The 15,114-nt window shown below is 38.4% G+C and overlaps 2 protein-coding genes across 5 annotated transcripts in view; one reads left to right on the top strand and one right to left on the bottom strand.

The window, feature by feature from the left end:
* Positions 1–15,114, bottom strand: part of LOC138056894 (uncharacterized) — a 72,157-nt gene that overhangs the window by 11,724 nt on the left and 45,319 nt on the right. For all 4 annotated transcript variants that reach the window (XM_068902829.1, XM_068902831.1, XM_068902830.1 and 1 more), the window contains one exon: positions 9,721–9,894. In XM_068902829.1, the coding sequence (XP_068758930.1) occupies positions 9,721–9,894 (174 nt within the window). The remainder of the gene's footprint in view (positions 1–9,720; positions 9,895–15,114) is intronic.
* On the top strand, positions 239–14,756 carry LOC138056878 (uncharacterized). The gene is made up of 9 exons (XM_068902805.1): positions 239–1,216; positions 5,199–5,431; positions 6,057–6,171; positions 6,800–6,879; positions 6,974–7,018; positions 7,901–8,046; positions 8,762–8,786; positions 9,964–10,018; positions 10,846–14,756. The coding sequence occupies exons 1-9, from the start codon at positions 910–912 to the stop codon at positions 13,335–13,337; spliced, it is 3,498 nt and encodes a 1,165-aa protein (XP_068758906.1). The 5' UTR covers positions 239–909; the 3' UTR covers positions 13,338–14,756.

The following is a 15,114-nucleotide window of genomic DNA, read 5'->3' on the forward strand; positions in this document are numbered from 1 at the left end:
AACTGTGGAGCGGATATCCACTCACTCCACTCACCGATAAATGAAACTATATTAAAACGAAAAGAAGTTAGTCTTGAATTCAGTTTTGCTCTTTTTGGTTAACGGAAATGCATTAAACTGGCCAACTACTTTTTCTTCCTTGTCCACTGACTGCTCAACCAATCTCATCGCTATTGTTAAATTCCCAAGGAACTAAATTCTTTGATTGGGATGAAACTTAATAAATGAAACTATATTATGACGAAAACAAGTTAGAGTCTTGAATTCAGATTCTTTCTTTGCGGTTAAGGAAAACGCATCAAAAGCAATCCTACCAAGCATTTTATTAAAAAAATTGATGATCCTTTTTTGTCCTAAAAAATAGAAACCGCTTTCCTTCCAGGATCATCCAGACAAGTACAAAACGTAGCATTAAGGACACGAATGTCGGGCCACGGAAAAAAAAAGGTTACTTAGAATTCGCGGACGTCATGCCGCAGAATCGAGGTTCGTAAACAGTTTATGTGCACTATAGGAAATCCAAACGCAGTCCTCTGGCTGCAAGTGTTAAAGCCAATACAAAGGAAACCTATTTTAAACAAAACGACCAAGTATTCTTGGTTCCTTGTCCAACCGCTTAAGCAATCTCATCGCCCAATGCTGAATTCTCGAGGAAGTAAATTTTTTATTAGAAACTTAAAGTACGTCATTTGGCCACAAAGGAAATTCGATATGGGTGACTGTAATTGGAGCGAATACTTATTAAGTCAACACGGGAGCGAGAGAATCATATTGTAGTCATATGAAAAGTATAACTGTCTCTTTACAAGTTCGATACGCACTGCCAGGATATATAACTGCCAAGAAGAGAGAGACAGCTTCAAATATCCATTTGTTACCTGATCAGCGATCCTTGAGTTCTCTACCAAGATGAAGATCTATCTCGTTGAAGTCTTGATATCTTTGTCACTTTGTGTCGAGCAAACTCTTCTTGAAAGTATCGAAATAAGGAGGTTCATTGGCCAAGACGAAGACTCGTTTTACATTCCACGAACGGTTTGCGATCTAGACAGCAGATACGAACAATTTTGTGCCTCTGGTCATGATATATGCGAAAGTCCGGACACAGTTACTGATAATCATTATTTGTGCTCGTGTCCGTCCGAAAATGCTACTGTAACAAATCGAGACAACCTTTGGAGATGCCGTGAAAATGTAGAGGTTCGAAGACATTTGGGTAAGTTTAAGTTTTGTCATGTAACAAGGTATCTCTTCCGTACGATATTCCTTTCTGAGTGTGTCCGTCCGTAAAATTTCTTATGCTCAACTCTATCGTTCGTTTATTTTTTGACTGGTTAACGATATCTTCATTTAAAAGCTTTTTCTCATTTAACTGCGAATGATTGGAAATCTACGATATTCGTCTTTCGTGTTTTCTTAAATCTCGTTAATGTTTGTTCACGAATAGTTTACAATTTTTCTTGTTTGTGCTTAGGAATTAATCATTAATGACATAAATCTATTATGTTAATACACTCAACTGTGCAGTACAGTCGTCATTCCATACAACGTACAGCAATAGGCCATTTCCGAGTTCATGTCTGCCTCCTCTTCAAAGCGAGTCTGAGTGCGAAGTTTTTGTGATGCTAATTAGTTCTACTTTACAAATGAATGAAAACTAATTTTCAAAACAAAAACTTCGCACTTAGACTCGCTTTGAAGAGGAGGCGGACATGAACTCGGAAATGGCCTATTAAGGCATCCTCTCAAGCTTATCATTGAACAATGCAAACCATATTGTATATGCTAGGAGTCTGATAATCTACATTAAAAAAAAAACTTTTCTATTCTTATTGGATCAGAGCAATGCAGGTTTCAGATAACACAGTGCAGAAAAGAGGTTATGCTTTGCAAAAAGAAGTAACAAACCAAGCATTCTGATTGGTTAATGAGCAAAGAAATTCAGAGATTGGCGCAATTATTGCGTGATTGCGTGATACGCATGCCTTGCGTCTGCTTAACCATCTCGAATTTTATTATGCATATTATCAAAAAAGTAATCACATGATTTTTCTCGTGCAATAAATAAGAACTTGTAAAATTTTCTATAACTACAAATTTACTAGTGCTTATTTATGCCAAATTATACTTGTGATTACCTATAAAAAAGAAAAATAAAGCACACAGTCTAACGAAAGCAACCCTCAGGCAAGGGTTCAACTTCGAGTATCGCAACTAGTTTTCCGTTCTGAACACCGACCTAAAAAACCTAAGTAACCTCGCCCTCTTGACGAGACTTGTCCTTCAATCTCAAATTCTCTTATTTCCCACGAAAGACGATTTCTGTTTACAATTTAAAAATTTAAAGCACCTTTTTCATTGAAACTGAAATGTAAAAAAAATCTTACGATTTATAGCACTTTATTGAGATGTTCATGGTCACGTCATTTACTGCAATTAATGATAAAACCTGTGGTTGATCGACAAGGGGTTCTTTTGTTTCGGTAGTTGACAAATTTCAATATCAAAAGAAATTTTTGTAAACAGTGAATATCGCTATTAAGAACGTCTTTAATTTACGTAATTTAAGCATGTTTACGAAGGAAGAAAATGCCATTCATTGTTTTCGCGGTTCATTGCCGCCTCGGTCATAGTCATCATGGCACAGATTTAGCATTGAGTCTAAGAGAAACGGCAAATAGCAAACTGATCTTTGCCACAAAAAAAAGAAACAAAAAACAGTTTTGAATTTAAAGAACATATTTCGATGTTTCAAACATCGTCATCAGCTATATAGTGAGTATAACAGTAACATTTCTACAAGATGATCCGTATAAATATAACTATCAATACGATGATTCTTGATATATTAAATGTTCGTTGCAAGTAATTAATTTCAAACTAATCAATAGTTTTATAGAAAACAACTGATAGAACGGTAAAAGTTTAAAAGTGTAATGCTAAACTGGCATGTCAGTTGTTGATATTGTTGGCTGTTTTGAATTTATCTGCTTGTAACGAATATTAATCTACAAAGAATCATTGATAGTTATATATACGGATCATCTTGTAAAAATTCTACTGTTCTACTCACTATGGCTGATGATGATGTTTGAAACATGGAAACATGTTCCTTAAATTTAAAAGGGTGGTTGTATTTTTAAAAATAATTGTAACACGTCTGCTATCAAGACCTTTTGGTCTTGATATCTGTAACTAAAAGGCAAGAAATAAGAATCAAGAAGTTTCTGTGGCTTTTGACAAAACGAAAACTTATACCTGAAATTTGCTGTTTGCCGAAAACGCCCTGCTGAGAAATACCAAGAAGTACCTTAAAGTGCCTAAAACTCCCAAACCATCTTTTGCCCAGATGAAACGTTGTATCATGCAGAGAAAAATGGCGCAATATATGAGCAAGAAAGAAGGACTGAGGAAGAAATAGAGAAAACTTTCCAGAAGCCCTTCAATGGAACAGTCTGGAACGATGTTGCTACAGCCAAAGACAACACATTTCTCAGGCATTATTTTCAGCTCTGACTAGCTCGCTCTGACCGAAGTCACAAATCAGGGCCTGGTTGTTTGAAGGCCGATTAAGTTCATCCAGGATTAGCGTAAATTTTCAACTTTTAATTTTGGAGAAAGTTTCTTTTGCTTATTTTTGTTTTTCAAGATTGACTTCTTTTACTGCAAAGCTTTCCCGAATATCAGCGTTGAACAACATTTGGGAGTAGAGAAGTAAACTCCTTGGTCAATCTTTAATCTCGTATTAGCGTTAATCGGCTTTTAAACAACCGGGCCCTCAAAGATTGAAGTCCGGATTCAATACGTCACAAATTACACTCGACCCATACCCTTTTGGCGAATTCTGCTGCTCGGTAATGGGTTTTCAAACCTCGATTTTCCGCCACTATGAAATTCATAGAAAATTCCGGTTTTGACCAAGAACAAAAAAAAAAAAAAAAAATGCGCAAGTTTGCTCGCCATGATGCAAAGATACATCAAGGCTAAAGAAAATTGGGGTAATAGGCACTTTAAGGCTTGTGGTAAGGTTCATACCCCGTGACTCCGTTGATATCGCACAAAGGTCCCAAGTAGACGTAAAGGGGCATTTCTAAACCACGAAACAGCGAAACAAAACACCGAAACAAGACTTAAACTTGTATTTAGATTGCGCATCGAGACACCCATGACTGGAGACCGAACCTACCCTCTTTGCAGATGCCACAAAATTCTCAATAGGACAACACCTGCTGAATTTGTTTCCTTGTGAGTTTTGTCGTTCGAGAAAAAAAAAAAGAGTACAAAAAAGTGATGCGGCCTCGTAAAGCGTGACTTTTAAAGGAAACCTCCGCTCCGACTGATGAATAATTTTAAATTTAACAAAATAATGTTTTCAATCAAATTTTCTTCAAAAAAATGCTTGGATCGAAAAAGATGAACTTTAGAATCACTTTTTAATTTCCCGAGCGTCGCCATCTTGAATAATTGTGACGTGCGTGATACGATTGAACTCATTGTTTTCACACAAAGAGCTTTTGTTTTGTAACAATAGGGCAACCATGATACGTCACAATAGGGAGCTTAAGTACTCGCGTTTTTTAGACGTGGAGGGCAACCGGAAGAGAAAACTTCGCGTGCCAGGACAATGGTGTCTCCCAGTTTTTTATACTAATCATCTCTAATGGAGAAAAGATTCCAGTTGCCGTCCGCGTCTCAAAAACGCACGTGCTTAAGCTTCCTAATGATTCAAGATGGCGGAGCCGGGGAAATTTGAAAGCAAACCAAGGGTTTTTAAAATTATGTTATTTTAGATACAAAGGCTTCCATTGGAAAAAGTTCGAACACTTTTGATTGTAAACATTATGTTCTGTGGTTTTAAGTTATTTTATTGTTTTAGTGGAGGTTCCCTTTGATACATGCAGGGTTCATTAACAAATGAACACATGTCATCATCGTGACTTGCACTTGATGAAAACAGCGGATCACAGGATCACAAGAGGCATTTGACTATTTAAGACAATAAAGACTCTCTGCCTACCTAAACGTTTATTCTGTTTCGACAAAGAGATCCTTTATCAATTCGGAGATGATGATACGCTAGCCTACGTGTAGCCGTACCCTCCCCCCGAAGGAAACATGGCTACACGTAGGCAAACCATACGCAAGTAAACTATAAAGTTTTTACACCACCTAATTGAACAACTTCATTTGCCACATAGGCTGTGAAATTAACAACTTATTTCACAATGAAGACAAGATAGAACCGCTGAGAGTGCTGAGTAAAACTGCGGAGGAACGAACGAAACTGAACAAAACAGAATGTTACATTTCCCCTGACATCTCATGGTATATTGGATGCGATGGGAAAAGGGAGACACTGAAAGCCAACCAATTGCAAACAAGTTTTGGACTTGAATGGAACCAAGGAAGGCGAAAAGCATACTTTTTAAAGGTAAGATTGTCTTAAACTTCAACAACGAAACACACTTCAAAAAATGGCTCTAAGGCTAGGATGTGTTCCTTTGGGAGATGAAATTGTAAAATTTGCATGGAAGAAGCAAGAGTCCAGAGGATTCAGATAGAACATTCTATTCCAAGATCTCTGATTAAGTAACACCTAGTATCGAAATACATTCAAAAATGACTTAAGCCTTACTATGCCATGTTAATAAACCTCATATATAACCTCAGATATTCCGTGTCAGAAAAATCAGCACAGAGGCGAAACCTTGTAGGTCACAAGCGCGCCAGCCAAAGATAAAGCCAAAAATACAGCCATCATCGAAATCGATGGACTAACGAGGTGAGAAAAGAGAGAGTGAGAGAGAATTCAGATGAAACCTTCGGTTGCTCGTTCTTACTAGAAAAGAATAGATGCTCACAAAATCTGCAGATATCAGTACAAAGACCAGACGTCAATATTTTACCGTCGCGTTCGTCCTGCCGGAATTTCAAGCCGCGTACTACCGCAAAGAAGTCCGATGCTTTACTAACTGAGAACAGTCGTCTGTGAAAATAAAGCTAACAAAATCTATGCAGGAATAGATAACGTATCTTACCTTTTGTCCCACTCGTAGGTCTTGGATGACTCTTACCAGGGTCAAATAATCAAGCTTGGTATCAGATGTACACCAAGGCTTCGGGAATACAACAACAGTTGTCTTCTGTTTAAAGTGCAAGGAAATTTTTCCTGTAAGTTATGCTGAGCAGTTTTTCACCTTGTGTTTCTCTTAAAGTGGCACTAAATCTAAAATAAGCTTAGCCTTTTTTTTTAACCGCAAAATAATACACAGTTCACTTTTTTCAAATTCTGCCCTTTTTTGGAGATTTTTAGCAAAATGTGTCCCTTCAATCAAAGTATTGTAGGCTCCAAGCTAAAGCCCGCCGATGACTTTCTTTACAGCCCGATCCAGTAAAATTTCATTATTTGACGAAAGCTTGCAGACTCGTTCAAGTTATAAACGTCCGTCTTTGGCGTAGTCGCACACAATCGTTTTTTTTTCTCCTTAGCATGCCAAATGTCCAGCTCGATTCGAAAAAGGCTAATTTGCACTGACTCATCTGACTGACAGACACAGGGAGGTGGGTGTGGTCCATTGGTAGGGGTGCGAGGGATTTCAGGCTTTCAACACAGATATGGCCACCAAGTCGATTTGTCTTCGGTTGTTCCGAATGCAAGTCGGCATACTTTATACAGCTCCCTGGAAGTTGGGTTTCTTATTGTTGTTGTGTTTGTTTAAATACTTTCCTTCTAGGCACGCCCTGAAGCCTTAAATATGGCCGTGAATACAGTAAATAACAGTTCTATATCTTTTTACAGGTCCTCTCGGAAAACAGGAAACCGATAAGTTATTCTCAACAACAGCTGCTTTCTCCGAAACAACATCAACTCCATCGAAGGTATTTATCGCCTTATAAATAAATAAAACCTACCTTGGTCATCATATGTTGGTCAACAAGAACATTAATTTTTATATTCAATTGATTTTTACAGGTGCCCAGAGAGACTTCAACACAGACGAAGCAAAGTTCTACAGAGGTAAATTTAAGAACGTCGTCAATGTACCAGAAATCTTACTGATGAGAGAGTACGGAGTTTAAGAATAGACGACGTTACAAAACAATTATATACTTTGGTTGAAAAATTAAAAATAATTGTACTGTACCACGCATTTTCTCCATAACAACGACGCGAAGTTACCAAATTTAAGGTTATGATCGCAGCGTGAGCACAGAAATGTGAATCTTTCATTCTCTGTTTTTAGTCTGAAACCACTTGTACCAATTGATTTTTAGGATTCTTCGCCCACGTAACGACGTAAACGAGATGGCATAATCGTATGAGTTATATTTCGCAGAGTTATATTTCGAAGCGAAGTTGTCGTAGACGTCGCCGTCGTAGATCTCATTCTCCATAGTAGGGGGAAGAGGACGGAGGGGTGAGGGCCGAAAGAAGAGAGGGAGACAAGAAAGGGAGGGGGGGGGACAGGTAGAGGGAGAGAGGAAAGAGTCGATGGGAGTGGGAAAGAGGAAGAGGAAGAGGGAAAGGGGGAGCGGGAGTGGAGGGCAAGAAACAAGAGGGGTTTTTACAAGTCGGAAAACTATCAATGCGATTTGAATAATTTCAGAATGAATGAACACGGGCTTAGCGGTGTAAGTTTCTTCTACGATCGTTGAGAATGGTGATTGAAGCCAATGGTGTGCGGAAAGATCAAAACGTAGGGTCTTGTTCCTTATGTTAGTACTACGTGGAGCAATAGCACAACCACGATTGAACCATAGCACCATAAACATTTTTGTGCAATGGTTTTCGAATTACCTACGATTTAAATTCCTAATAAACAGGCTGCCCAACTAATGGAGCAAAATTACACAAGTGTAGTTTATTATTAAATTGTTAATCCCCTTTTCTTCACTACAGGGTCGCTTTCAGCCCAGCTCGGGGGTGAGACAAACGGACGATTCGTCATCTAAAGTGCCTGTCATTGTTGGAGTTACAGCTTCCATAATATTCACAATAGTATTACTCGTCGTTGCCTTTCTTATTTGTCGACGATACAAATCCAGGTAACCGTCACAATATTGACATAGTATAATATTAAGTAAATGAACTTGAATAAGTTTTAAATGCCGCTCATCACATCCTGAATCAGGCTAAGGAAGGTTCAAAAATTAGGAAACGATAATGCCAATTCTGTCCAGAAATGCCAGAAATTGTAGTTACACGCCCGATTATCCAACACGAAGTGTCACTTGGTGATTCTGATTATGATCATAATAATAATAATAACAATAATAATAATAATAATAATAATAATAATAATAGCAATAGCAAGTATTATCAAGGATTAATGGCACGAGTGTTTTGGAAAAAATCTAAAATACAACTGCAATTAATCCTTAATAGTACGAGGACTCATGCGACTACTTGTTTATCAATAAAGGGCAAAATTACTCTTGATTACCAAAAATGCCCTCGATTAAGAAAAAATGCCCTCTGTCTGAGCCAATCAGCGCTCAGTAATTTTGCCCATTATTGATATATTAACAATAATAATAATAATAATAATAATGATAGCGATGGCGACAATGTTACTGATTGATGAGGAAAATTGTGAAGATAATGATGCTTATGATGATGGTGATAAAAAAAATAACAATGATGACAATAATGATGATGACGACGACAATGATGATGATGATGATGATGATGACGAGACATTTAAGAAAAAAATACAATCATGTATAACTTAACATATTATTGTCTCTTGTTCATTTACAGGCAAGAAAAACATGAACGTAAAAAGGTAAAAGCAGCAATCACTTTAGAGAGTGTCTTTTGTGTGTTATATAGTTGGAAAATTTTTAGACAAAAGAGAGCGTTTAGGTTTCAACTACAGGAGAGATACTGTTCTGGATATAGAGAAAAACTAATAAATTATTGACCGAACGCATAAATGGCGGCCAAAAATGTATTCTTTTGTTTATGTTCTAATGAGACTCACTAGCCTCGCACTCAAGCAACATTTCTGTTATATTTTGTTCCTGCAAACGAGGATAGTGAGGCTAATTAGCACATAAACGAAAGAAGATAATTCATGATATCATGCTCAACTTCATCCAATAATTGTTTAATATAAGGCAGATGAGAGGTAATTAAGTGCAAAAAGAAGTAATAAACCAAGCATTCTTATTGGTCAATGAGCAAACAAACAATTTTTGCGTGATTGCGTGAGTCGCGTGCATTCCTTCTGCTTCGCATTTTTTTTCATGTAAGTAATCACATAATTTTTTTCGTACAATTAGGAATAAAAAAGCATTGTATTTTTTTCAAAGACTGCAAATTGAATTTTTTTCGCCTTAAATTTAATTACTCGTGCTTATTTATTTCAAATCTCACTCGAAATCATGTGATTATCTATACAAAAACCTATCCACCTCATAGAGACCTCCACTTGGTTGAACCACGAAACTTGGTTGCCATAAACGGAGGTCCAGGTCTTTTCAGATCGTTCAAACAAGAGAGCTTAGTTTGTACTAGAAGGATACCTCTCTCTCTCCAACCAAATGCATCTTTCTCAAATTTTAGATTTATGAAAATAGTGGCTGCTATAAGTGCTATTAACCGTTGCAGTCTAGAGAGTGAGACATATGGATTTACTCTGTCTCAGGCCAGACGATTTTACTCGTCAATGGCGGCCGCTTCAGAGATTAATGGGTAGTGGTTACAAAATATCTTACTTGTCTCAAATGATGACTCACTCCAATTAATGGGCTTCACTCTTTGCTTGTCTTGAGCCACCATGATTCTTCCCTTGCGATCAATTCGAGGGCGTCCAAAGGATGCCACTATTTTCTTACTCTTTGAAAGTTCCACTCTGCGGTCTGGCATGACTTGATTGTTTGGTACAATACCTAGAAAGAGAAAATAAGTCATGTAAGAAGTATTCATACTGTGCATTCATTTCTTCCCCATTGTAATAGAAGGTAATGGACGGGATGTTGAGGAAAGGCAACCCCACTGCTAACTCGGAAACAGGTAAATAGGCTTAGAAGTACAATCAAATATACATCACATAGTCAATATACAAGGGCACCCACCGGGCAAATTAAGCCAAAAGCCTTTGAATGAGAGACATTTCTAGACTTCTTGCTATGTATATAAAAAAGGACGGTAAACCGAAGGTCTCATCTTAAAATGCTTCCTATAGATGGTTTGCAGCCAATCTCTAGATACAGAGATAGCGATAGACCTTATTCCAAAATGGCCGTCATTTAAATAATCTTTTGTTTTTATTCAAATTAGCCCTTGATGCCTCGTTCTTGAGCTGAAAATTCAAAATAATATTTTGCCTCGAACGAGGCATCAAGGTCTAATTTGAATGAAAACAAAAGAATTTCTAAATGGCGGCCATTTCTTTTCATTTATTTACTCGTTTGTTTTTGGCTTGGGTATCAATCACATAATTTGCTACGAGAGCTGCTACAGGACATCCCACTCTAACACCATCTTGGTGCTTCATATTCATTTAGATTTCGTCGTCAAGTTTCTTTTTATTCCAATTGTTTGCTCTTTCCAAGAACGAAATATTTTGCGCAACCATACCACCATATTGAAATCCCGTCTACTACTGAAGACCGGGTGATCTGCCTCTTAATAATCATCCATATGACTTCCAAGAGTGATCGATCGGTACGTAAATTCTCTTCACAATTTCAATTTAGTTGGGAGAATGAATGTTTCGATCATACCTGGTACTAGTTGGGAGAGTGAACGTTTCGATCGTGGAAAAGAAAGGGTTAGGAAACCAAATCATTTTGCTGGCTCAATTTTAATCAATACTTTCACTCTTTCTCGAACAACAGCTATGCAAGACTATGGGATTCCTTCATGGGAAGATCAAGAGGACAAGGGTCCCGTATACGCAGTCATCGCATTCCCAGAAAAGCACTCGAAAGACGAAAAAAAGGAGCCATTCCATTGTGTCGTGGAAGAGGCAGCACTGATTGACAAAGAAACGGAAAGAAGTGGTGCCTCAAAAAATCCCAAATCCGAAAAACATTTTAATGAGGATTACATTTATGCAGAGGTGAAAAATAGAAAGAAACGACGAGTTGAGAATTCCTTGAAGTTGCCCGACTTCATTAACTTGAAAGAAAACAGTCACTGTGGCAGTTCGGAAGATGAAACTGGATCCGTTCTAGAGATTCTGGGACCTTACGTGCGAGGAGCACAGGAACCAGATCTACCCGAGTTTACACCTGAAAAACCAGTGTATTTTACTTTGGAGGAATGTTTTTCGGATACATTTAGGCGAACTAACGACGACCTAGAGTGTGGAGATGGACCAATTTTCAGACTTGTGGGCGGCCCGGATCAATATCGGCCCATTTGCACTGAAGCGCTTGTTTACTACACCTTAAATGAATCTGAACAGGATGAAGAAAATGACAATAGTTCCAAGTTTACCATTGGACAAGTCTTTGATGAGTTGGAGGAACGCTTTCTCAACAAGGATGGTGAACGCGGGAGCACCAATCCAGAAAGACCAGAACCTATTCCTGAAACGAGCTATACAGGTCGACAACTCGCAAATGCTTCTGAGCCGGTGTACAACTTTTTGGAGGAGCTTTTTCCAAAAGGTACTCCTACTTTTAGCCGAGGAACGATACGTAATGAAGATGGCCCGATCTACTTCCATTTGAGGCGACTAAAATCCAATCACTCTAAAGCAACCAGAATTCAGCCCAAATGGAGAGATGTGGAAGACGAAAATCCGACAGGAGCGGACGGAAATAAAAAGACTAATCCCGTCTACACAAGAGAGCCAGCGTTTAATACCTTGGAAAGGTCTGATTCTGATAAACAGAATGACAGCAATGACATCTTTACGATTGAAGAGGCTTTTGATCAATTGCAGGACCGATACCTAAAAAACCCCGAAGAAGCCAAGAACGCCTCTTTAGAGAGACCAGGACTCGTTCCTCAGGCTCGTTCTTCGAATGAGAAACTTACGGGTGATTCTGAAGGCACAGGCGAACCAGGAAATAAGGTGCTTGGTAAAAAAGAAACTGTTCCATTTCAGCTGCTATCCAACCAGGACGGCCCAGTTTATTTGCATTTGAGACGGTTAAAATCCAACCATTCCAAAGCAACGAGAATTCGTCCTCAGTTGGAAAACGAAGGGGAGTGTGGCGACAAAGAAGGGCAAGATAACACAGATAAGGGACATTATGAAAACATTCCCATTTACGCGCGAGCTCCAGTTTTTTACACCTTAAAAAGGTCCGGAACTGAAAAGCAGAACAACAATAACACTTTGGTTACAATTGAACAAGCGTTCGATGAGCTTAAGGACCGTTACTTTGAAAAGCCCGAGGGAGCACGAAACAGTGACCCAAAAAACTCAAGCGTCCATCTCCAGAAAGATTATTTGGATAGCGAGCAAACAAAGAATTCAATAGCTGAACCCGAACCAATGCTAAACCTTTTGGAACAAGTTCGTGGTCAAGGAACTTCTAAATTTCAATCATTATCCGACCATGATGGTCCGGTTTACATTCACTTGAGGCGTTTGAAATCCAACCATTCCAAGGCAACCAGAATTCGCCCAAGACTGGAAGGTGAATCCGAGTGTTCCGCTGTGAGGGACCAAACTCGAAAAGGCGTGGATGAAGATGGAGGGAGGGATCCAATTTACGCTCGTGCGCCAGTTTTTTACACCTTGAAAAGGTCTGGGTCTGATAAACAAGCTAAGGAAAACAACCTGTTTACAATTGAACAAGCCTTTGACCAATTGGAAGACCGTTACCTTAAAAAGCAGGAAGAAGCTGAGAACCCCTCATTAGAGGGGCCAAGCCTTATGCTAAAGTCACGCTGTTTGGATAGGAGAGGAGTGAACTACTCAGCAGGCACAAGCGAACTAGTGCTTAACAACATCTTTGACGAAGTTTGTGGCAAAGAAATTCAAACATTTTCACCGATATCAAACTACAGAGGCCCGATTTATTTCAATCTGAGGCGTTTAAAGTCTAATCATTCCAAAGCAACAAGAATTCAGTCTGAATGGGAAGATGAGCCGGTGTATAGCGTAATTGAAGAGCAATACCTTACAGGCACTGAGGGAAAAGATACCTCAAAAGAAGAGCCGCTGGAGCAATTGTGTTCTGACACCCTCAAAAGGGACACAAGTGATAATCAAGGTGACGATGAACTAGATGACGACATGATTTTCGTGGCACGTTATCTTGAAAGCACAGAGGATGCTGACTCCTCGGCGAGGCCAGTGTTTTACTCTTTGGATACATTTCGTACCAAGAAGTTCGAACGGAAATCCAGCAATGACCCTCAATGCTAAAATAAACGAAAAGGACTCGTAGCAAGCCTGACTTGCATGACCATGGCATCACTCCTGATATCAGAGTGGTTTGGATAGATGCAAAACTCTGCTTCGATTCAATTTTTTTTTAGGACGAACTTTCTAAAGCCAGTTTTAAGAAAAGTGGCCTGAAAAATGATGACCCATCCGTCTAGATTTTGCACAGAAGAGCCAAAAAATTACAAAAAAGTGACAGCTCGGTATTTAAGTAAGCAAAACGTTTTGTAGGAGATACGTGAAACTTCAAAATGAATAACCAAGTAGAGTTATACGAAATAAATATCAAAAAGCGTCAGTAGTATTTAAAAAGAATCGCAGCCATTTCGGGTGTAGAACCGTTCTTCAGTGTGAAGAAAGCCGTTCTTTCTTCGGCTTCGTTCACGAATTTCTTCTCAATGAAGAAGGGTTCTGCGCCCGAAACGTCTTAGTTCCAAGAGAGTGAATTGGACAGAGAGGCGAAGAAATGATTGTGTCAGGAGAGAAGTAGATGTAACCTTTGAGCACAGAATGCTAGATGAAGCAGACAAAATGACCACTGAAGGTAAAGAGGTACATGGCAACTGTAGAAGGAAAGGAAACCACGCTGGTTCCAAGAGGAACACCTAAAAGGGAAGTCGGATTTCTCGAAAACAAAATGTACAGGGCCATACTATGAAAATTTAAAAAGAGGGTTAGGGTTAGGGTTAGAGTTTTTGTTCTAATTAATTACGTTTAAGTACTTTCCATCATATACAAAATAAAATCGCTTGAAAGAATAGAAATATTTTGCTCGCAAATTTGGGGCTGTCACACAAAAGAATCCCGAACTTTGACAATGTCTTATTTTAACGGTCTATGCGTCATTGTACATAGACGCAAAAAAAAAAAAACAAAAAACAAAAAATGGATGTAGATGAATGCTTTACGATGTAGTTTCTACTACTGAAATATAAAAAAAATAGTTTCTACTGCTGAAGTAGTAATAGACAAAAACATTAAAAAAATCCTTGCCCCAAGAACAAACTTGTAAAAGCAGATATTTTGCTGTATAGGTAAACTGACGTCGACAGGCGGGGCTAAATGCGATGCATGTTGCTTCAGTACGATAACCTCCCCTCTACTTTCCTAAATAGTTGAGATTTGGATTAAGGTTGTTTTTAAAAAAAATAAAAATCAAGTACAGAAGGGAACTGACGAGCCATACATGCCAGTCAATTTCATTGTGAAAAGAAAATGGATGAATATATAAAAGTTTAATTATTTAACTAGCAATTTGCTAACTAACTAACTAACTAAATAACTAACTAACAACCTCTCTAACTAACTGCTGATTTTAGCCCAGGTGGTATATGGGCGCTCAGGGTCGAAGACCTTTTCAGCTGTAATTTGGGAAGAAATATACTTTTTCCGAAAAAAGCACGCCCACTTGAAATACTTGCCTAGGAATCTCAAATTATAATATACAAATTTATTTTGAGAAGGGAACAAACTGTGGAGCGGATATCCACTCACTCCACTCACCGATAAATGAAACTATATTAAAACGAAGTTATTTCTTTGCGGTTAAGGAAAACGCATCAAAAGCAATCCTACCAAGCATTTTATTAAAAAAATTGATGATCCTTTTTTGTCCTAAAAAATAGAAACCGCTTTCCTTCCAGGATCATCCAGACAAGTACAAAACGTAGCATTAAGGACACGAATGTCGGGCCACGGAAAAAAAAGGTTACTTAGAATTCGCGGACGTCATGCCGCAGAATCGAGGTTCGTAAACAGT

The sequence above is a fragment of the Montipora capricornis genome, chromosome 7 (assembly GCF_036669925.1).
Source record: "Montipora capricornis isolate CH-2021 chromosome 7, ASM3666992v2, whole genome shotgun sequence".
Lineage (NCBI taxonomy): Eukaryota > Metazoa > Cnidaria > Anthozoa > Scleractinia > Acroporidae > Montipora > Montipora capricornis.

Coding starts and splice junctions, on each gene's coding strand:
- LOC138056878 (XM_068902805.1), top strand. CDS start 910: ATGAAGATCTATCTCGTTGAAGTCTTGATATCTTTGTCACTTTGTGTC. Junction 1,217..5,198: donor AGAGGTTCGAAGACATTTGG/GTAAGTTTAAGT, acceptor TTTGCCACATAG/GCTGTGAAATTAACAACTTA. Junction 6,880..6,973: donor CAACATCAACTCCATCGAAG/GTATTTATCGCC, acceptor TGATTTTTACAG/GTGCCCAGAGAGACTTCAAC.